Here is a 22,637-nt window from a genome sequence, read left to right as displayed (position 1 = left end):
GTTTTTTCAATGAATTTTTTTTATTATTATTCCTTAGTGTCCAGAATCCCAGAAAGTATTATAAAATGCTTATCACATTTCCAAGAACCAAGGCCTCCAGATCTGTTCAATTTGTCAGTCTATGAGCCATCTGTGTTAAATTTCTAAAGATATAAGATATAAATCTGCCACTCCAGGCTATTTCCACACAAAAAAAGACTTCATTGCAACATCTTGATTAAACTACATTATTCAAGTGTCACTGAAGAATGAAATCACACGTGAAATCATTTAAAAATTCATTTATTATTTCAGATTTTTTTCGCCTTTGTTATACAAAGATGTTAAATAACTTAAATACATTCTTACCAGTCATTTGTGATCTGTTTATACCTACAAGCTATACACATGAGGTAGAGGAAAATAATTTAGGATTCCCATAAGACATGAATAAGTGAACATGGACAAAGTTTTGTTGGTGTAGTATCATCACAAAGGGTAATACATGGTTTGTGTGATTTATCTATGTTTTTACAAGCACAGCACAAATCCTAACAAAAAAACAAAAAGGTACATAGACATGTAAAGTGATCCGAAGCTGATATAAACCACTCCACACTGACTCGGTCTTCATCAGTTTGTAGTGGATCATACGGTGACCGACACTCGACTCTTCATAAAGTAGTAGATTATACAAACAGATCAAATCCTATGAAATATTGTAATTTGTGTAATTTTGTATGACTACTCTCAGAAATGTCTCGACAAGCATGTGATGAAATAAAATGTGAGTTGATTCTAAATTTGTTAAGATTTGTTAGTGCTTAAATAACAGCAAATGTTGCGATACGAAGTGACGTAGGTTTAAAGTATACGCTGCTCTTGAAGCCTCCACCCCAAACAGAACAAACACCCAAAAGAAAAACAGAGTAAAAATACAGGATATAAAATCAATTTAGTCTTTGACGTTATTTACACTAAACACATGCTCATAATATATTTAAAAATAATTTATCTTTTATTTTTTCAACAAAATAGAATTTTGTACATGATCCACTGACGACTAAACAGTGCAGAGTTTTGGATTTGAAAATATGGTCGACTGTGACATCGTCATCTAAAAACTGACCAACGGCTGCATCATGCTCCTCTTTCTTGGGAGAAATTTCAGGCCTATGTACAATTTATAGACAACTTATAATGCACTTGTGGTGCATTTGGTATTCCTGTCTGTTTACCAGTTTGAACCTATTAAATAGTAGAGAACCTCAGTGTCAGGCTAAGTGATGTGTGGAGAACACTCACACCAAAAGTTGTGGGAAGCAGGCATTTATGCTTCGAGTCTCAGCATAGCTATTATGGTTTCCATGTAGCGTGCAAAGTTCTATGTATATGTTTTGACCAGTCTTTATTTGGCATGCCTCCTCTTATCAGAATGCTTGGAATTCGTCTCCTCACTACAAATAACCCATACGAGGCTCTCCTCCTCAAGCATGATATTACTGACAAATACTGTGGTTTGTTTTCAGATATTGTGGTAATATTCTTCGACAACACTGACACTCGTCCGTTTGAGGATGTTTGCATGATGCTATCACTGATTACAACCTGTCACCGTCTCGCTCCAGCAGCTATCTGCTGTATGTATTTATGGTTCACCACCGCTACGTCTCACCCTAACGTTTCTTATTGCTACCAATTTCTGTTGCTTGTGAGAGATGAACATGTGCCTCACTTTTGTCTCTTTACCACAGGAGAAGAAACCTTTACTATTTACAATTAAAAACTGCACTGCACTGTATCCGTAAATACAGGTCTTTAAATACTTTAAAGGGCTTTTGGGCTTCAGTGCGTGAATGGCGCTATAATACAAAGCTGGGTCCCTCACTCAGTAGTTAATTCACACCCATCTAAAACAAGGCATATAAGGTCTTACATCTTATAGTATATAACATAATGTTCCCAGAAACTAAATGCTGAGATTACAATGAAATATTTTTTTTTATCTGCATTGTTTGTGTGAAGAGAGCCATTGTTCATAACATTAAAGTCATAAGCTTTGTTCTTTAACTGTCACTGTAGTTTATAGGGTTCAGTATGTTGCAGAATATGAAAAGATAAATTAACAACCTCTGCTGCAACTAAATGACGGCAGATTAGTGGAACCCCGAAGTTTGCATCGAGACATCAATCTGCTTAACACATAAAGCAAATATTAGTCTTACAAAATATACTTATATTAGCTATGAGGCTGACACATTCATCTTCACTTGAGCAAATTTGCAGTAACATCAAGTTCGATTTCCGTCTCAGTTGCCCCATACTGTTTGGACTAACCAATGCAGCTCCTACTACATATGCTGCGTGTCTGCACACTGAATATGGCTCAATCAAATCATGGCAGCTGAAGAGGAAAGAAGGATGTGAAATGGCAGGGGGCTACATTCCTCCAGTTCTCCACAGTTTTCTTTACAACTTCAAAGTATTAAACGTTATACAAAATAATATCCTAATAAGTAGATTTAAGCTCCGCAGAGCCCCACGTTGAAGTTTTTTTGTTCTTTTTTCATATAATGGTTGTCTGAGTCACACGTGGACTTGTCTGCAGGTCAAGCGATCACTGTTCCAACTTGGATATCAATGCATTTGCACAACTTTTGCCTATTTCATCCAAATAGTTATAGTGGTTTAAGTTATTCCCTGAACACTGGTTTGCTCAAGGCTGAGAATAGCCTAAACTGACTGGTTTAGTTATTTCCTGTTATATTATATTATTCAAAAAGAAAAAAAAAGTTTACAAGAACAAATTTGATTTCTTTTCTTCCTGTGAAGGAATAGTCCCAAAGGATTTATAAATTATGCACAGCAAGACAACGAACATAAGTGTGCTGCTTTCCAAAGGGCCTTGTCAGAATGAATCAAGAAGAAAAACGAGCAAGAGCACACAAACCTAAAACATTTGTGTGGTTAGTGGTTTGTTTTAACATAGTTAGATAAGTGGCTTGTATAATATCATTACAATATAACTGAAATTATTAACATACATATGCAAACACACCTTGTGTTTGAGTGTAAATATGTGCGTGTAGAATAATTCTTACACCCTGTCTTTTCGTAGCAGTCTCTGAATATGGTTTTCATTGCCATAAGTGTCGTCATTAGAACTCACTCCGCCTCAATATCATGTGCTCACATACAAACACACATGTAAAGAACGACAAATGCAAAAACACATACACACAGTTCTTCTTTGGGCAAGGCCCCAAATAACAGTCTGTTGGTGTTACTGTGCTTGAACTGGATCCTCTTTAACTGGACGCTAATCGTTATTTTCTTGTGTAAAGATGCAATAATATATATAGATATAGTTTTTAGGAAAGCTTTCTCTCTTCAAGGCAACATGGTGGCAAAAAGCTTGAGATGTTGACCCAGTTGTCTGAGTGGGTTTTTACATTGGCATACCCCAGACAAGGCGACCTCTGAAACCCAACTCACAGAAATTCCTCAAAGTGCTTGTTGCTTCTCCATCGGCTCGCTCTCCTTTGTTTGCAGAACATTGTTCCGACAGTGAAAGCCAAACTATGGATGAAAACGATGACTTCTCCCCCAGACCATCATTTTTCGCATAGGGTCGGATTGGGACTGACTGAGGTTAACCTTTGCAGGTATAAACCTCTTCTCTCTGCGTGCACTGCTTGCATTCAACGTAGCAGCACCAGCGCACCTGGCACTGGCAGGGCCGGGTCACCTCTCTACTTTGCGTGTTATGGCCTCGCCCGCAGCAGATAGCGTCACAGTTTTTGTCCTTGTAGCACTTCCGGGCTGCAGTGCCCGATGAGTACTTGCTGGGTCTACAGAAACTGGGCGAATCCTCAATGTGGAGCAGGTCCATAGTACGAGGGATCTGATCGTTCAGGCCAGGCAGGGGTTGCTGTTGCTGTTGCGGCTGTTGCTGCTGCTGTTGCTGGTTCCGGCCCGTGGAGATTTCTCCCTCCCCTGTGGCCTCGTTGGTGGAGCTGCCAACCTTGACGGAGGTCTCGTAACGCTGCTTCAGCTGCTTGCCGATCTCGTGGAAGGGCAGTAGCTGCCTCCAGCAGGTCTGGACGGTGCAGGAGCCAGAGACACCGTGGCATTTGCAAGTGGTCTCCACTCCAGCCTTGATTACCTGGTTCAAAGACAAAGTAATACTGTTAACCACAATTAAACATTAAAGGAATGTAATAAGAGTCACAAAAAATAATGTGTCTTTGTTTAGTAAGCAGCATTTCAAAGGGCCAAATTGCCCAGATATGCTCATAATTAGATGATTAGGGGTGGAGTGAAGTGGTTTGGGAGGAATAACAAGACACAATGGAAAATTATTACATTCACTGCTGCTTTTGATATCATAATAACAGGGAGAAATCAGAGGCTTCAATTTTTGCTTTGAGCAATTATCAACATTGTTCAAAAATGACAATATAACATTTTGTCTGACTTTTTATAGTACAGAAGATGAATAATAATTAGAGAAAGCCTTCACTTTAGCATTATAACTATGAATGGCATTTTGATTAAACTCATTCAACTCAATAACTGTAATTATGATGATGAGTCACAGGAGGTTATTGCAATGAAGCATCTTAAAGGAGACGTCCCTTCCAGAAACACATGGGAAAAAGGGGGACTTGTAATATACAGACACAAGGTAATAATCTCATCCTTCAATGTAAATAGTCAGCAAACAGTTGAGAAGAGAAGAGGTAGTCAGTAAAATCTCTCGTCATACATAATCATACATAATTGCGAGTGAAACACAGTTTGTCAGCTAAAAAGACCACTTGGTGTTATTTTAACGGTACTTGACCTTTCTGCAGTCAGCCAGAGTTCAGTGCTGCATCAACCGCAATGTCCAAAGCAGCGTGTGAGTGAAAATCAATGACAATAACACATTGTCTTAGATGAGGTTTGGATAGCATCTAGTCCTTTTTTCGGACTGTAAAAGAGATCTCGGAACAGGAAGTGCATATTCATCACACCAGCAGGTCAAGAAAATTTCGCTAGGTCAGCTTTTAAATACTAGTAGGGGGAGTTTGGGTGGGGGGGGTTGTGTGCAGAGGCTAGCACATTCCAGTATTCTCCTCCGTGTGGGAATTTAGCCTGAATGTGGTGCACCTCACTATATGTGCAAATCAACAGAAAGAGCAAAAACAGTGTTGTAAATCTTTTATCACAAATTAAATCTCTAGAGCCTGGACTTTGGACAGTCGGACTCAAAAGGAAGAGCTTTTGGGAAAGGTTTGTGTCTGCTAACATTTGGGAAGCGTGCCTCTGCTATAATTCATTTTGAAACCAAAACGAAAATGGCTACAATATGAGAAAACCCACGTAAAAGTAACAGATTCCAGACGTTTAGTTTGCTTTGGCTTGACTGATTGGGGCCATTCCTTCTTTTTTATTTCACTATTTAAAATCACTTCCAAGATGAAAAACCCATATTTGCTCACCACAAACAATTGCTGAATTGTGCCAGAGTCATTGCCTATCTAATCTGAGAGAGAAAACCAAATATTGACTAATGAGCACTTTTGGATTTCACCAAATTTACAGTAGCAATTATTTTAATCAGTTTAGGTTTAGCTTTTGGATATGAAATTGTACAATATTTCTTCAGTAATTTAACTTTCCCTGGATGTCGAATGTCTAACTCTGTCAGTGTCATTCACTTGTGGTCATATTCAATTCCTCTTTGGTCATTTTAATGGTATATTTGGACAATGGTTATGTACCAGCATTTGTACAAGACTGCTGTTTAAATAGCAGTCTTATAAAATCAAAACCAAAGATACGGCTGTGCAGTATATCCGGGATACGGTGCCAAACGGATTGGCACTTCAAGCTGTTGTTTATGTACATAATTGCACAGAACTCAGCCTCCACTCTATTATCACTGTTTTCCCACCGTTTAACTGATTTGTGTGAGCAATTAGCCAGTATTCCTGTTTAAATACTGTCTGTGACTCCAAATGAACTCTGACCTCGTATAAACTCATTGTGTCCTGGTTAGTCACGTGTATGTGTGTGTGTTGTTCCTCATTTCTTTTGTTGCTATCACTCGTTGAAATTATTACTTCAATAAAAAGGCAAAGTAATGTGACAGTTGGAGTTGATATACTGCTAGAAAAGTACCGTATACTATAATGAATTGTTTCGTTCCTTTGACTAATCCTCCTTTTTTTCCCCTAAAACATTACCCCAGTGTACATGAACGCTCACAGCTGCTTAACTTAAGACAAAGTTTTATGTTTTCAGACAAATTATCAGTTGGTCGTAAACTGTTGCTTACAAAGTCACAGATAGGCTCTAATGATGAATTGGAAGTTGAAATGGGAGGTGCTATTTCAGAGATTTAGTACTGCACTTATTAGTATTGCGCCAATGTCCAGATATCCTGACTTTTAGGATGTTAAAATCCTACATTTCCCTTGATGCAACATGTTTTTTATCTTAAGTTTTACTCTCCCTACCAAGTGTAGCAAGTTTGTAAAGTAAGCTTTCTGTTTAAAAGTTGGGGCCTTTAGACCCAAGCTGAAATACTGACGTGATAACGCTGAAGCGAATAAGCCATTGCAAACATAGCTGTCTTCATCACCAAAGAGGACATTATAGTGATTTCACAGGCTGAGTAGTGTTATGCATAATGAATAGATTGGGTTTGACATGTTAAATGCCCCTTAAAGCATCGTCTTCTGTTTCAACAGGCTTACCTTCATGCCCACATTTGTGTTGTGCATGTCCACGCGTGCGCGGAGGTCCTTGTTGGAGCGTTTGCCCAGGAAGTCCTTGACAAACTTGTTGGCATATTTGAGGTTGTCTCCACAGCCTCCCCACTGCCAAGCCTTGCGGTTCTCCAGATCCGGGGCTTCGTCACACGTGCAGCGCTCCATGCGGCCTGCGCTGCAAGCTTTGGCCATCGCATGGGTTAGGCCCGCAGAAGAGATGGCATATAAGAAGGCTGTCTCTTTAAATCCTGCAGAGCCATGGGTCACAATGGAAGAACGGATAGAATGTTAGATTGCAGATTTTACAAAAGTAAGGAAATGCATGTACATTTATGGAGCTCAGACTGAATGAATTTAAAGGAGTGATATTTAGCTTTTTTTAAATGGAATTATACATTTTAAAACATTTCCCTGTGGTCTGCATAAACTGTAAATGCTATGCTTAGGTTTGAATTCTTCATTAATTCAACTCCACAGGTCCATCTTCAACTCTATTTCTGAGTAATGACACCAGAAAGGTTGTTTTGAGCGCTGGCCCTTTAAATGCAAATGAACCAGTTCATGCCCCACCCCCTCCAGGTTGTTGACTGTGCTGCTCTGTCCCGTTCAACCGACAAATTTTAGGTAATCGGCTCAAAGTTTGGACATATTTTCAGTATGAACTACAATCGCTGCTGCTGACAAACAGTTATGTCGTACTCGGAGAAATGTCTGAAGTCGGGACCTTATATGTGCAAATGTCGTGACCTTATATGTGCAAATGTCGTGACGTAACTAGTTATAGATGTAACAAATTAAGAAGGAATTAAAACAGGTTGTAGAAATCCACTGGATTTTTGCCAAAATGAATATAAAGATAGCTTTGCAGCACTTGGAGGGTACAAATTCAAACTTTTTGAACTGTTAGGGTCCAAATACACAAATAAATGTACCAAAGACTAATAAAAGTGGGTTTAGCAAAATATGACCCCTTTAAATGTTTTTTTTTTTTATATGTCGAGCTCTACATATCATCTATTCCAATATCTGACTCAACTATTACAAAAAGGTTAATGGATAAAATATGTAACATTTCTTGTTACAAATGCTGTACAAAGTTCAATCCTTTCAACTAAAAACAAGTCTGTGAAAGCAACAGAGAAACAAATGACTATTTTCTGATTGTTTCACGGAGGTCATGTGATAAAGCACAAATAAATACACTGACAGGAGGAAGCACTTACTTCCCGTCTGTGGCAAAAAGGTCAGTATGTCTGAGTGCATGGGTTAATTCATCCCCAAGCATTGTCTTGTAGGCAAATACACCTACTTTCAGTGTTTTTTAATCGAGCTCCACCTGACTTCCCTGAGCATCATGGTTTGAGGTACGCACAAAATACCCAAAGGTTTACACTCAGAAACATCCCGAAACAAAAGGAACACACGCTTCTAGTTTGTCAGAAATGATGATTGACAGGGACTGTTGTTGCCTTGTCTATACACTCATTTCTTTACAAAAAATATTACCTCATGGTATTTTAAAGGTGCGGGAGACTTTCATGACCAATTTTTTCATCAAATCTGTCAAACCTCAGTCATAGCCTAAGTATCACGAATCTGTAAGTCTTTCTGTGATTACTCACCTGAATCTCTTGCATTACAGTGAACAATTTCAAAGTGCCATCCACCATTAACAGACCATATGTTTACAAACAGAGCCGGGGGGTAACTCGGGCATCTTCGGAATTTTGTCGCGACGTGCATTGTGGGAAACGCCGGTTCACGCCGCTGTCTGGCAACGGCAGCTGCTAAAGACACGATGCGGGAACGGCAGGAGCTCCCTTCCCTCTATGCATAATCCTCCAGCCATTTCCGTGTCATGTTTGTTTAATCCATATAATATCATATGGTCGCGCTGCTGCTGCCGCTGCCGCTGCTGCTGTCAGCCTTCGCTTCCCACAATGCACGTCGCGACAAAATTCAAACAAAAGTTAACTCCCGACTCTGTTTGTAAACACATGGTTTGTTTATGGTGGATGGCACTATGAAATTGTTCACCGTAATGCAAGAGATTCAGGTGAGTAATCACAGAAAGACTTACAGATTCATGATACTTAGGCTATGACTAAGGTTTTACAGATTTGATAAAAAAATTGGTCACGAAAGTCTCCCGCACCTTTAAAGTTAGTCATTTTTCGTAAAACAATGAAAAAATATTGGTGACTCATCATGCATTCCAAGTGTACACTAATTTCTTGAATGTCCACTGCAGAGATCTATGAACTTGCTACCAGTTATGGTTCATCACTGGGTCAGTAAGCGTCATTGCTCCACAAAAACAGGATTGCGTTGATTGGATGTAAATACCCATTTCATGGTCCTACCTCTTTTTAGTATGTTGGCTCGGTGGCGCCCCTCCAAGGTGCAGTTCCACCTCTCAAATCGGAATTGATACTGGCATTCTAGGGCGCTCAGAGTGATGGCCTCTCGTAAGGTCTCTGCTACACCCGGGTCTCGTCTACACATCCTGCGCTGCTTCTTTTCAAGTTTGAGCCGGTCACACAGCTTGTAGTGGGCCCTGCCCGTGACCTCCTCTGGTAAAGAGTTCAGTGGCAGGATAGATAAAGGCTCATTACCTGTCAACCTAGAGGGAAAGATCACAGACGGATCAGTTAAAACAGTGCACAAGGGGAGAGTGAATACATCCTGATAAAGCATCCAATAAAGTGCAGGATGCTGACCTTCCTGGATAAACAATAAGAGTTGTAAAAATATACTACATAAACAGGACAGGAAGCACAGCTGGTGCATATAATGCTCCAAACTTTGGTTAATGTTCAGATGAATTCAGCTGTTCAGTGGTTAATGTTCAGGGGAATTCAACATTTGCTGGAGATTGAAATCAACCTCCTGCACAGGCGTGTCTGTATAAAGCAAATTCTCTTCAGAGGTGAAAGAGGACTTTCTTTTCATAAAATTTCAAACGCTATTTTGTTTGTGTACAGACTCTTATCACACTATTTAAGCACTGTCATTTTATTACCTTGAAATTCAACACTGGAGATTGAGATTATAAAGTATGTTACGACTGATAAAGCATCTATCTGGTGTGGTGTAATGTGATAGTCAGACTACATGTATGTGCAGCACTACCTGGTAGATACTTGGTTTAATATTTCTATCATATTCTGTGAGGGTAATATTGGTCACAGCAGTGTGGTATAGATTTGATCACACAGCAATGCTCAGACTGTCATTATAGACTCCTCATACAAAAGTCGAAGTATCCAGGATCTTAAATCTGCAATCCATTCAAATATAACAAGCAGAAGTTTCATTTCTAAAGATGGTATAGAGAGCATGTGGCAGACTTGCACTCCTTTTGTCAGTTTATTTAAGGGAAGCGTATATAAAACACACAAGCGAGGACTGCCACATAGCTGGCAAAACCGACGACCAGCGTTCTGAGGTTGTGATGGGGAAAGCAGAGCATTACTTTCATAAACACACACAGGGGACATGACTGTCAGCCTGTGACCATTTTGGTCACACCAACTGACAGGACTGGCACTGTAGTTGTTCATTATATATAATTTCTGGCCTCCTACACCCTTAGAGTGAAACTTAAGAATAAATGGATTTACAGAACTCACAAAAGTCCCCAAGCCAAGGTGCGTTGGCAAATCAACATAGGGCCTTTAAAGGACACTTTTGTGCAGGAATTGACACCCCACTAATGGTTAACATGTCAGGACATTAGCATTTTATATCCACTATAGGCTTTATAGGTATATAACAACTTCAGCTGCAAACCTATGTATTTTAATTGAACTTAATCTTGTGCTTCATAACATTTATAATGAATATTAAAGAAAACAGTATGCTAGATTGAAGATTATGATAAAGAGGAAATTGTGGTGTTAGATGAACTGTAAATGAATATCAAAGAGTTAGAGCACAATTTAGTCAACAATCATGACTTGTTGCCCTTCCCTTCTTGAGTGTGAAATGTCCACATTAAGCCAAATACATTACAAAAATGTCCAACTACATGTCTCTGAAGAATAACCACAGCAAATGGGAAAGCTGCCACAGCCAAGCGGTGTAAAAGAGATTACTCTACAATATTTTCATAAAGGTACAGGGCACCTGCTGAATGTCCACACTGGTTTGGTTAATGTAGCAAAAGTGTTGACTGCTGATCTACACGACTCACATTTTTTGTTTCATTACTGTTTTTCATAAAGGATTCTGTCACCACTTATATTCACTTCTGCCTATAGCAGAAGGTCACACAAGTTCCTCAACAAGCTATTTGTTTTTTTAAGTCTCATAACTGACTGAAACGCTTCCCCTGTAGTCCTCAGTTTCATACCAAAGGATATAATAGTTTGCATATGTTACACGATATTGTCTGTACAATATATTCATCGGCTGGAGGAGAACACGAGCAGTCAAATCAAAGAGGAGGCATCAGGATCTGTTTCTAGATTGGGTCAAATGGTTGCCTTTTTACAAAGTGTGTTTGCCTTTCCTTAACTTGTCTGACAGCTATGAATTTTCAAATGGAAACCTGGCAAGTTGTGTCTTGACAGAGATTGCTCTCCCAACAAACTAGAAGAGTAAAAAAAAAAAAAGTGGCATACACAATGCATGAGAACTGCGACTCTGTGAATAGCTGGCATTTTCACCTAAATTGTTTCATGCTTTGTTAAAATACACTATGCTAACAATGCCAAGGAAATATATTCAAAGTGCCAAAACAAACAATCCAGATGACCAACTATGTTGCATATGACTGACAGTTTTTCCAAAACATTTCTATGGCAAGCAAGCAGTCAGGGATTGAATGATGGCGCCACGTGGAGTACCTGCCTAAATCCATTTAAGACATCAGTGGAGAAGAAAAGTCATGTAGATTCAAGACCCCAAGTACCATGAAGCACCGTGTTACTGCATCGGACTGTAAATTACCAAACAAACAAAGATTAATTTAAGTATAGCTTAACAAAGAGATCCAGCTGACAAATGGTGGTCTTAATTTACTCAATACCACCAACATGACGTGCACATTCCTCCATGAGATATGCATAGTAACGCGTATCAACGTCAAATCTTCCAAAAGCCCACATGCCTGCCAAAACAAAGAGGCCATTAGAATGACAGCCCTCAACTGTCTATGTGACGTCTGCCTGTCTGAGACAAAAAGATGGTCTGAGCACAGCTGGAGGGGGGCCAAAGATGACATGACACTGATCCCCATGCTACTGTCTCTGCGGCTTTTTTACACAAAGGCATATTTCTCGCTAGTTAAGGCAGCCAGGGGGCAAAGTGTAAAGACAAGCGATGTGAGAATGGAGACACAATTCATGTCTTCAGAGGAGAAACTACCGGCTGCTGCATGTTTCCACTGCGTGGCAGACCAGAAAATAATCAAATGGTATCACAGATGTACACCAAATTCAATTCTTCACCCTATATAAAAAGTCCTATTTATGAGTAGATAGGCTTCTTAATGCTTATGAGATTAAAAGCAAACTTAATATTAGTCACTTCTTTTTTTCCCCACATTTGCAGGAAATTAAAGGTAACATTTTCTTCTGGATGGCTGACCATGACCCCCACTGTTACACTTACACAAGAGTCACGCATTCCAATACGGTGATGTGCAATAAAGTGACTGTTTCTGCTGTTTATACTCAGCCGTAACTTATTCAACACATTTGGGGGGGGGGGGGGGGGGTCAAAAATCCTGCAGAGAATGGCACAAATCATACAAATTTCAACTTCTAAATCCAAAGCAGTGGAACAGAAATCATCATTGTGCTTTCCAAAAAATAAAATGCTTTCAGGAGGAAAAATTGAAGAACTTAAGCACACGTCAACTCAGTTAAACCTCAACTATAGAGTGCCACTTTGGAATAACACACAGCATTTCTGAGCTGTAACTGATGACTTTTATGGATCAAGTAAGACCATTTTGAAACATTTAATCATATGATTCCACCAGTGTGTGAATGTGTGAGTGAATGAAAAATGGATCCAATGCACGTGCTTTGAATATGTTGATAGAAAAGCACTATATAAATCTAAGCCATTATATTATTTTTATATAATATGACCATTTGTTGTGACTTATTTGCAAATTATACAATAATCAATCAGCTAAAATGATTTCCCACAGCCTCTAATCTAAATTTATTCTTATAGTAGCTTCCAACTGACTTACAGTATAAAGTAAATAACCAGAAATACTTACATATAATACGTATAATAAATAAATAAATAAATAAAAATGCATTGCTGTTGGTTATCTTATTAAAAGATAAAGTGAAGTACTATAAGCACTATCACATGTTCTGCTTTGTCTTAAATGAAGACATAAGAACATGTAACCCTGTGGTTTCACATCATGGACCATTTTCTGAAGGTGTTTTTGTTTGAGGTGTTGGCACAGCAACACCGATTACACGTGGAATATAACACCAACATAAAGTATAAAAACTCATTATTATCCTACGTGAGGTGGGATTCTTGCTGTTTGCTCAGCTTTGCTTTTTCCACTCACACACTTGCCTCTACACACCCGCAGACATCCCTGACCTACTCTCACGCTGCGCCTCCTCCACTGTCTTTCATTTAGTAACTCTGGAGTTTGTTTAGGCCTTTCTCTCTACCTGTCAGCACCTCCCATTGGCCATGACATCTACTTTATATACATTTTCCAATGCAGCGGGTTCAGTGAAAACGCTTCATTTCACACTGCGGAGCCTCAGTGTCGATCCCTTGAGGAAATCATTGACTAGCGCTAAACTTTACCATCATCACACCCGCTCTGACTTTACGTTCAAGTCCTGAAAGCGGCCCTCAACTGGAAACTGGTCCTTCTACATTCGTTCAAAGCGGAACAATAACCAAACTCTTAGATGGTGGAAAACATATTATCACTCCTGCAGTAACAATAATTAGAAGGTAGAAGGGTTTTTTGGGTGTATATGTTACAAACCTATAGGGCTTTGTAGGTGCCGGTGTTATCCACACACTCACCCAACCATATACTGTACAAACAAAGAGGCTCAGTCCATGTGGTATAGAGTAATCTCAGGAGACCGAAGCAGCCCAAGCAGAAAACTCTACAAACATTAGATGTAGCTCTAAAACAATTAGCTAATCAATCAATTAGACAATTAAAAAAAAAAAAAGACTTTCCTGTTTTTATATGTTCTGTATATGTGAAGTTAAATATATTTTGCGGATTTGTGATTATTTGTAAAACAGCAATTTCAGATGTAGTTTTTGTATATTTTCCAGTTTTTTTGGATTTTTGTGTCATTCTTACTTCATTATTAGGTTACGTTAAGTTTTATTCTAATTTTCCATGCACAGGTTTTACAGGTGGAGTTTGCCTTCATTACTTTGTAAACTCCATACTTGCCTTAAAAGTTTTTCTGACTCTGATCGCAATATTTCCACTCACAGCGCAGCACCATTTCTAAAGACATCCTAAATTAAAGGTGTTTATAGGTGCAAGTCATTTAACAGCTGTGCTACATATATAGAGTTGGTGGTCTGCAGAAAATATTTCCAACTAAATTTTATATTGAAATTCAGAGCAGAACTGTAGATATTTGGTACATGTCTTGAAAGGTCAAAATCAAAATCAGTGTATATCAGACAAACACACTAGATTATCATGTTGTTTATCTTCATTATGCTATTAATTCAACCTTTGGATACAATAGTGCATATAGCCTGTGTTTTGGCGATCTTCGGCCAGTGTCTATTTATCATCCCCTCCCCATAAGACTAACAGGTGCTGGCTAAGTTTGTCTATGCACCGTATACATGTGTGCATGTGCACGTGCAAATGGGCACTTACTACCTTAAGTCAACACCTAGAAGAGTCAGTCGTGGCTGAACGCGCCCAGGCAGAAAAAGCACAAAGCCACAGTTTCTGCATCAGCCTGAACTTGCCGGTTGTGTGGTCTGGTGTCTCCTAGATCATTACCAACCCCCTTGCCTTCTTTTTTTCCCTCTTCTCCGAACTTCCACTATTCCCACTGGTCAATTACTATAAACGAATGCCAATCATTCCGCCCCAGCTGTTGGCTCAAAACAAAGCCTCCTCTAGACAAAACCAGGGCTGTCCATGAAGGTAACCTACACTAGACAATGACAGACAAGAACATGTGTCCTGGAACAGCTTAACTGTCATGAAGACAAACTACCGGCCTCACCTGAGATTAATCTGTGTACATTAAAAGATTAAAGGGGAGTTTTTCTAGGAAATTAAACTCGCCAGTGCTGATCTCCTTTTCTCTCTTTCACTTTTTCCTCCTGCCTTCACAGTGTTTAAATGCTCCTTTTGGGGGGAAAAAAGTGTGTGTTTTTCTCAGAAATGTTGGATGAACTTCAGACCACCCTGCCCAAGTCCCATCTGGTGTATCACAGCTTAGGCCATGCCAGAGGTAGTAGGAATGTGAGTGTGTGTGGTGTTTTCCCTCTGGCCCGCTCTAACTATGGCTGACAATGTGCTCTAGAGCTTAAACCTGAATAATTGAAGAAACCATGATTCAGTGTCGAATGACTCTCTGGTACAAGGAGTCTCCAGGCTATTGTTCACCTCCAAAGAGTTTTATAAGAACAGAAATCCAGTAGTGAACTTTATTTTTAATGGCCTTTTTCTGCCTGACAATCACAGTGACACCGTTCATTCCCCGAGTCATTAAAACCAGAAATAGGGGAAAGTGTAAATGATTATGTATGAGGCCAAGATAAGATTAGTCAGTGGTTGAAAGCACTGGGTGTTGTGACTACTCCTAGCATGCTGTGGCTGACACAGTGCAGTAACATGACAAAATGACTCGGAAAACAAAGTGGTACCGACCTGAGACTTTGTAAGTCATTATTCGTTGAGTAATAAGCCTTTCTGCTTTGTAGGAATGTAACGCAATGTGTAGAAGCTCTGTTAGTCACAATGCAAGGGGGGAAAGTCTGCTATCATGTATGACCTAACAGGATATGACCCAATGTTGTGTCATCTGCTGTCCTTTCTGGTCATTTACAATCCACACAGGCCATGTCAGACTACTCCCACTGATCCGGTCAAGTGACTGAACATGTTCTCGTTTGATATTCTTAAGTGAACGACATGACGTATTAGTACAAGTTAAGCATCGCTCACGGTATTTGCTCCAATTTTTCCCACACATGTTGTTTTAACAATATATCTTTCTTTTGAAATACTTTATATTTTTTTAAAAATGGGAAAAGTTACCGTTCAGCCTAATTTTTTAATCCACAGCAGTAAATGGTAGCTGAGCAGTAGGACTTCAGGACCTGGGTTTGGGAATGGGAGTGTGGGGCATGATAAGAGGTTTAACTGCTATGTGAGAACTCAAGGCTTCTAAGGTCAGCAGCTCAGTTATAGTCACTGTGTGACTGGCACAGATTGGGCGCGCAGCAGTGTCCGCATGACTTCCCTGTTCTAGTCTACACCATGGCACAGAACAGCCCTGTACCAGCGCCCCGACGCACCAAACACGTTCAGGCACACATACTGTACTCAGCTCCTGATTCGCACATGCCGACACAAGGCTCAGACTATGGTTATTTGGTGAGAGAGCAAAACCAGTCTGACTCTAAACCTGGTGCAAATTTGCAGCCATATTATTTAAATGAGCCCATGTCAAGTTTGTTCGGTCCTGGGCAAAAGCACTTCTGTGAATAAACTAAGCATGCAAAGTCAAACCGCAAATTCCAAAACAAAACAGTAGCTGTTTGGAATCACTCATGCCTCAGTAACGTCAAGCTACTGATTAAAGAGGGTTTTTTTTTCCTCACTAAATGATTCTTTTCCATTTATTCCAGACGCCAAATAAGAAAAAGTTGAAATTAACAGGTTGTTGTTTGTCATCTGCTGTTAAATATTACTGCTAAAACATTCGTTGTGAGAGCAATTTACAAGTAAAATGTGCCAAGTGTTGTTGTTTTGCCTCATCACACAAATATTCCCCAGCAGCATGCAGGTTTCCGTGCACGCACACACAGCTCGTTTTTTGCCTGGAGAAAAAAAGCTTTGACTCTTTGACAACTGACTGACAATTAAAGAGGGAGAAAGTCATGCAAATGAGTTATTTTCACCATGAAAAACAAAAAGAAAAACTCCTTCGGGGTTAATTGCTGTGAAAATCAAGTGCCGTGCCTAGGCCCATTCATGTCAGTGTATGTCTAACTGTGTCCATTCTCAAACTAATGCTGGGGCTTTATGGATAAATATGCCTCTTGGGATAAACCTTAGTCTCTGTAATAACACCCATTTGGCAAACACACATGTTTAAATGGAGTATCTGAGTGCAAGTCAGGTCAGGCCTCTATAGGGTTGTGTGCATGTGTGATAATCATCCTGATAAATGCAAAGAAAATCTATCCTTACAGTCTTTCAAAGGTATGAAGCCCTTTGTTTCGTCCTTTATAAACCTTAGAAATAAGCAAATAACATTAAAAGGCATATTTCATGGCTGCTGCTACAAAAGGCTTATATTCCACAAAGGATTATACGTGCCAATATTTCATAACTGTAGACAGACAAAATGCACAGTTATCCTCCAGTAGACCAAAACCTTCACTGAGGGTTTGTCAATCTGCTAATCTTGGCACTTTTGAAGTGCAACGTCTCTCCTCCGTCCACACAGACTAGGCAGAGAAACTCGCCTGTGGTCAAGGATGGAAAACACAGGACATAGCGGTCACACTAACTAGCATCATCTCATCAATGCCTGACCACTAAAAGTATCTTGAGTCTATATTAGTTTTCCTGTTTTGCAAATTGCCCATGTCTCCAACCCCATCTGCAAAGATCATCATATGTGCTGCAGCGTTACCAACAAGAGTTTCCTTCAATGGGAGTTTCCTTCCCGTACCCTCTGACTGTCCACCAATGAAGTGCACAGCTGACTGGTGGGAATGAGCTGGAGCTGCCGTCATTTAAAATCAAATACGTCTTAGCTGCGGTCTCCCCGGCAGGCTGATGACACCAGAACCAGAAGTTATTCGGATGTGAGCAGGCCAAACACACTTTAAAACCCTCAGCAAACCATGTAATCTTCAGAAATATTCAGTACAACCATGTTATTATACAGTATGAGCCCTATAACAACCCACTACAGGCACCACTGAAACCTTCAAAACAAAGGTGTGTACCAACCTCTGCATTTTTGATGATTCAACCTGTAACATAAACAGTAATGCTGTGCATGATTCAGTTTGGTGAGCACATGAGATTCTGTGCACAGAAGTGATGTTTTGCTTCGTGTGCAAAAGCTGACAGACATTTTGTACATGTCATGCAGGTTGACCACAACTGAACATACGTAGACATGTTTTCCTTTCAGAAATTATTTTTGCACAGAGCTGGCTGCTTTTACATTTGATGTTTTCACATTTAATTTCCCACTCTCCTACTGTTACACAAAAAGGTTACAAAATGCTGATTGAGGACTGTCTTGCAGTCTCAGAAGACCCTGCACCCCCCTGTGGCATCTGCAGGCATAGCAGGCCTTTCCACATGGATGTCACAGCAGCAGAGTACTCACAGCAAAGAAAGGCTGAGCTCAAATCCGGATGTATAAAAGAGAAATATAAAGAAAACAAAGCTCTCTCTTTTCGGAGGCCATGTGGCCGGTTATCTAAGCCCCCCGGTTTGCGTGATCTCACCACGCTACTTGGTCACAATGCCAGTGCTGAGAGAATCCTATCTTCTTGGCTCACGGTAAAGTGATACCCTTTGAGGTGTGGCTGTAGCCACAGGATATCCTATGAAGTTGGGAAATCCCTCTATCAGTGGTGCTCCCCGCCCTGCTGCACGTCAGGGCTAATCAGTCCTTAAGGCCTGGTAATGAGACGCCCGCCACCACTGTCTGCCAGCCAACGCCAGCCTGAGCCCACACTAACTGTGCTGCTCCTAATGAGTGGTAATCACCCAGCAGCTTCCCACAAACCACTGCAGGGATGCCGGCACGCACATGAGGCCGGCAAACCAGAAGACGGGAGGGGAGAAAGAGCAGGGAACTGAAGGAAATGTTTACATGGAGCCACTTAAATAACAACTTGTTACATTTCTGCTCTGTTCACGAGAAATCAGGCCTCTTGAAACATTACTGTTTGATACACACCAGGAACCAATTCAGCCAAGTGATAAAACACTTTTTACAGCTACATGCTTCAAAATCACTCCTCCTCAGTAAATTTACACACATCTCATTTGTTAGCCTGTTGTTTTTGGCACTCTGCCTCACCTAATGGAGCACTGAAAACAATAACACCATCTGAAAAGGCATCAGCTCTGCTCCAAGAACGAACTCATGATAAACAGGTTAAAGATACTGCTGGAATTAAATATCAAGAAATGGCAACCACTATATTTGCTTCTTCCGGATGCTGCAATTCCTTGGTGATTGGTAAATCCCAGTTGCATGACTGTGGGTAGCCTTCCTGTATATGTCGCACATGAACTAAATAAAAACAAACTCTTGACTCAGTGTTAGGACTCGCATTCAGCTCAGTTTACAAGACCACAGAATGACATGCCTTTTACCAAAACTCAAATTTAAACCAATGCAATCGTCTCGAATGGCACGATCGAGCCGCTGGGGTCAACTAAGCAAACAAGTCGCTTCCTTCTTCGACAGTTTATACAATTTCTCATCAAGGTGCTACAACCTATTAAGTCAAGTAACAAAAGCTCCTCTGAAGTGTCTGATTCAACGTCTGATGATAACAGATTTAGCAGAACCAGCACCTGCCACAACAGGCTGAGGGAAAGAAAATGAGTGCTCACATTCTTGTGGCAAAGGATGACAATTTAAGCGGGTGCTTGACTACGCCAGGAATCCCACCCCACCCTCAGCTGCGCAGACTATGGGCAGGAGAGATTGTGTTTATGTTACACTTACGCTCCACCGCACTCTGGAAATTGGGTATGCAACATTGACCCTCTATTTTGAGTAAATCAGTACCCAGGAGGCCCTAGGATGCCTCGTGCTTGTGGAATATTTATTTGAACAGGTTTGTGTTAGTACGTCCCGCAGTCACAGCCGAGCAGGACTGTGCCGGAGTGTCACCGGTGTCGGGTTTCTGGGAAGCTGGCCACGGGGCAGTCACATTTTGTATCTGTGTCACCTGCGCGGCTCTTTCAGTATGTTTCATGTTCCTCAGCTGCAGGGCTAAATCATTCACTGACACTCATTCATATTCCCTTCTCACTGGGCCACAGAATAATAAATCTGGAGTATTGTAATACCACATGTCTCTCTGCAGTACTGAGGCCATAGATAGAGAACAGACTGACAGAGGGAATTGAAAACAAGTGCTAACTGAATAAGTAAATATGCATTACCATTAGGACCATTAAAGTCGATGTGAGTGCCAATTTGGCATGTCAGTCTTAATACACACTGCCTGCCAAAGGGTGACACTGCTCCAGAAAGGTAGACAAATGCAACAAAGCCTAGGGTTATGCTTGTCCTGCACTGAAATCAAGTACAGAGACAGAGAAAATGCTTGATAGTTGCATGACCATTACAGATGATGACGTTTTACCATGAAGGCCTGACACATTTCCAGCTATTACAGGTGCCATACAGTATGTCTGCATCACCCACTTTCCAAAAATGAGTGCCAACACTTTAGTGCAACACCCAGGAGAACAACATTTACCCAGAGACATGACAAAATGGATGTAAATTAAAACAACATGGTATATTTGCACATGTTTTTGGACTTTACTTCCACGATTCATGTTCTCTCTGTATTTTTTTTTAAATATATTTTTGATTTAGGGCAGCTCAAAGAAGATAACACCAAAACAAGATGGCAGGTTTAAGCACACCGGTCACAACAGGCCTTTAGGGGACACTTCCTGTAGAGTCTCACAGATTCACAACTGCAGCTCCCAGATCACCTAACCCTCCTGGATCCTGCACAGCACCCATACCTACCATAAATTTGACTCTGCTAGAAAGACCTCAAGTGTCATCACTCCACAGTCTGCAGCCATTTGTCTTTGAGCAAGTCTGCACTGTTTTCAGCAGAGGGGGGCTCCAGCAACATCCATCAACAGATAAAAGGTAGTTACAACAAAAACAGCAAAAATGGAGCCAGATTTTGTCACATCTTGACAATTTGTCTCCCCGGAGATCAGGTGTTTTCTCTATTAGTTTACATTAAAGTCCCTGCACAGGTGAAATATGGCTGCTCTTCCACCTGACATGCTGACCTCATGCACGACCTTCACTTCCCTTCAGTGGAAATGTTCACAGCTGCAATTCACAGTGAAAGAAAACTGAGAATGGAGGTTCCTGTGAGCAGACAAACGGGACTTGAGTGCATTATAGCAGCCATTCTGAAGTGGAGGTCATAGTGGGCTACACCTAAAATCCAAGGCGTTCCCTGGGAATGACTTACTTTGAAATATACACCCTTACGAGCTTTCTAAATTAAACATTATTGTGTATATGACATGATTCATGAAACGCTAAATTTTAAAGATTAATTTCCTAACACGTGTTCCAACTGTTTTTCAATCTTGATGGAAGCAGTAGAGAAAAAAAAAAAGTCAGTGCCAGAGTTGTGTGATGTTTATGCTGGATGGGGGAATTTTCTGTGCAAGCTGAGCAGACGTTTCGGCCACCAGTTCAGTCAGTCAGATTGCTTTATTGTTACCAGCTGTTGAGTCTGAACCATATACACTCACCTTTCGCTCCTCGACTGTTTTCAGAGTCGACTAAGGATATGATTTTACAAGTGTTTCAGCAAAATAATCACTCGGCCCGCTACCTGCCATTCAGACATGCCAGGAGCTCCTAAACAGTGGGCGCTGGCTCAATTGTTAAGGAAAGAATTGGAGGGGGGGTCTTCTCAGCCAACATTACTCCGAGACTACCTATAATAGATGCGTCTTTGTAGACTATGGCTCAGACACCCGCTGACACTGCTATTCGCAAAGAAGAGGGAAAAAAATCATCATTTCCAGCAGCTTCAGATCATGTGCAGACAACCTGCTGCACCACCAGCTGTGCGCTCCAAAGTGACACCGCACTGACCCGCACTTATTAACGCAATCCACACATGTGCAAAACACATCCAAATCACTCTTCTAGCCCCCCTCACTATCTGCATACACTATCTAACGTAAAAAAAAAAAAAAAAAAAAAAAAAAAAAGTTATTACCTGCTTCAACCAATCAAATCAATGAGAGCAGCATCCGCACACAGACGCACAGACGCGCGCAAATACGCACAGTCCTTACCCGAAATACGCCGCGGTTGGTCCAGGCAAGTTGAGAAGACACACTATAACTGTGAACGATAACCATCCCAGGAGTAGGTGTCCATCCAGCATTTTGCTGCGGCTCCAGGGCAGATCATTTCGTTTCTCCTGAGTAGCTGTGTAAAATCCCTTGTTGAACGTTCAACACTTCTTATACAGAGAGGAGCTGCACTGCGCTCCTCCCATCAGCAGAGAGAGAGAGAGAGAGAGAGAGAGAGAGTAGTATGGCAATACTCCGAGACTGGTCAACTGATTCATAATGCACTCTCAAGTTACACACTCATAAATCTGCTCCATTGTCTTTTTATTTTATGAGTGTTTGGTCTGTGGGCAGTTTAATCGACAAACGGTGCTGGTCTGGACTATATGGTTTTAAAAACATGTTTATCTTCAATCAGTGGCAGTTTATTCCCAGTATGAGCAAACCCTGATTTGGTTAAATCAACTAAAAGAAGAAGAATGTATTAGTCTTTAGGCAGCATGAACATAAATTCAGTATCCTGCTGAATGTAAATGTATTCTGTGCATTGTGTGAGACTGAGAACTGTGTAGTTTTTCAATGTCATGTTCCTTCTGGCTCTACTGCAAAAC

The 22,637-nt window shown here is 40.6% G+C and overlaps 1 protein-coding gene across 1 annotated transcript; it reads right to left on the bottom strand.

The window, feature by feature from the left end:
- Positions 1-266: 266 nt before the first annotated feature.
- wnt9a (wingless-type MMTV integration site family, member 9A) lies at positions 267-22,232 on the bottom strand. The gene is given in 4 exon segments (XM_030161457.1): positions 267-4,144; positions 6,726-6,988; positions 9,104-9,363; positions 22,027-22,232. Coding segments are annotated over 4 exon segments (1,242 nt in total). The 3' UTR covers positions 267-3,631.
- Positions 22,233-22,637: the final 405 nt, after the last annotated feature.

This window comes from Sphaeramia orbicularis, chromosome 17 (genome assembly GCF_902148855.1).
Source record: "Sphaeramia orbicularis chromosome 17, fSphaOr1.1, whole genome shotgun sequence".
NCBI classification, from domain to species: domain Eukaryota; kingdom Metazoa; phylum Chordata; class Actinopteri; order Kurtiformes; family Apogonidae; genus Sphaeramia; species Sphaeramia orbicularis.
This window is presented reverse-complemented; position numbering and strand designations above follow the sequence as displayed.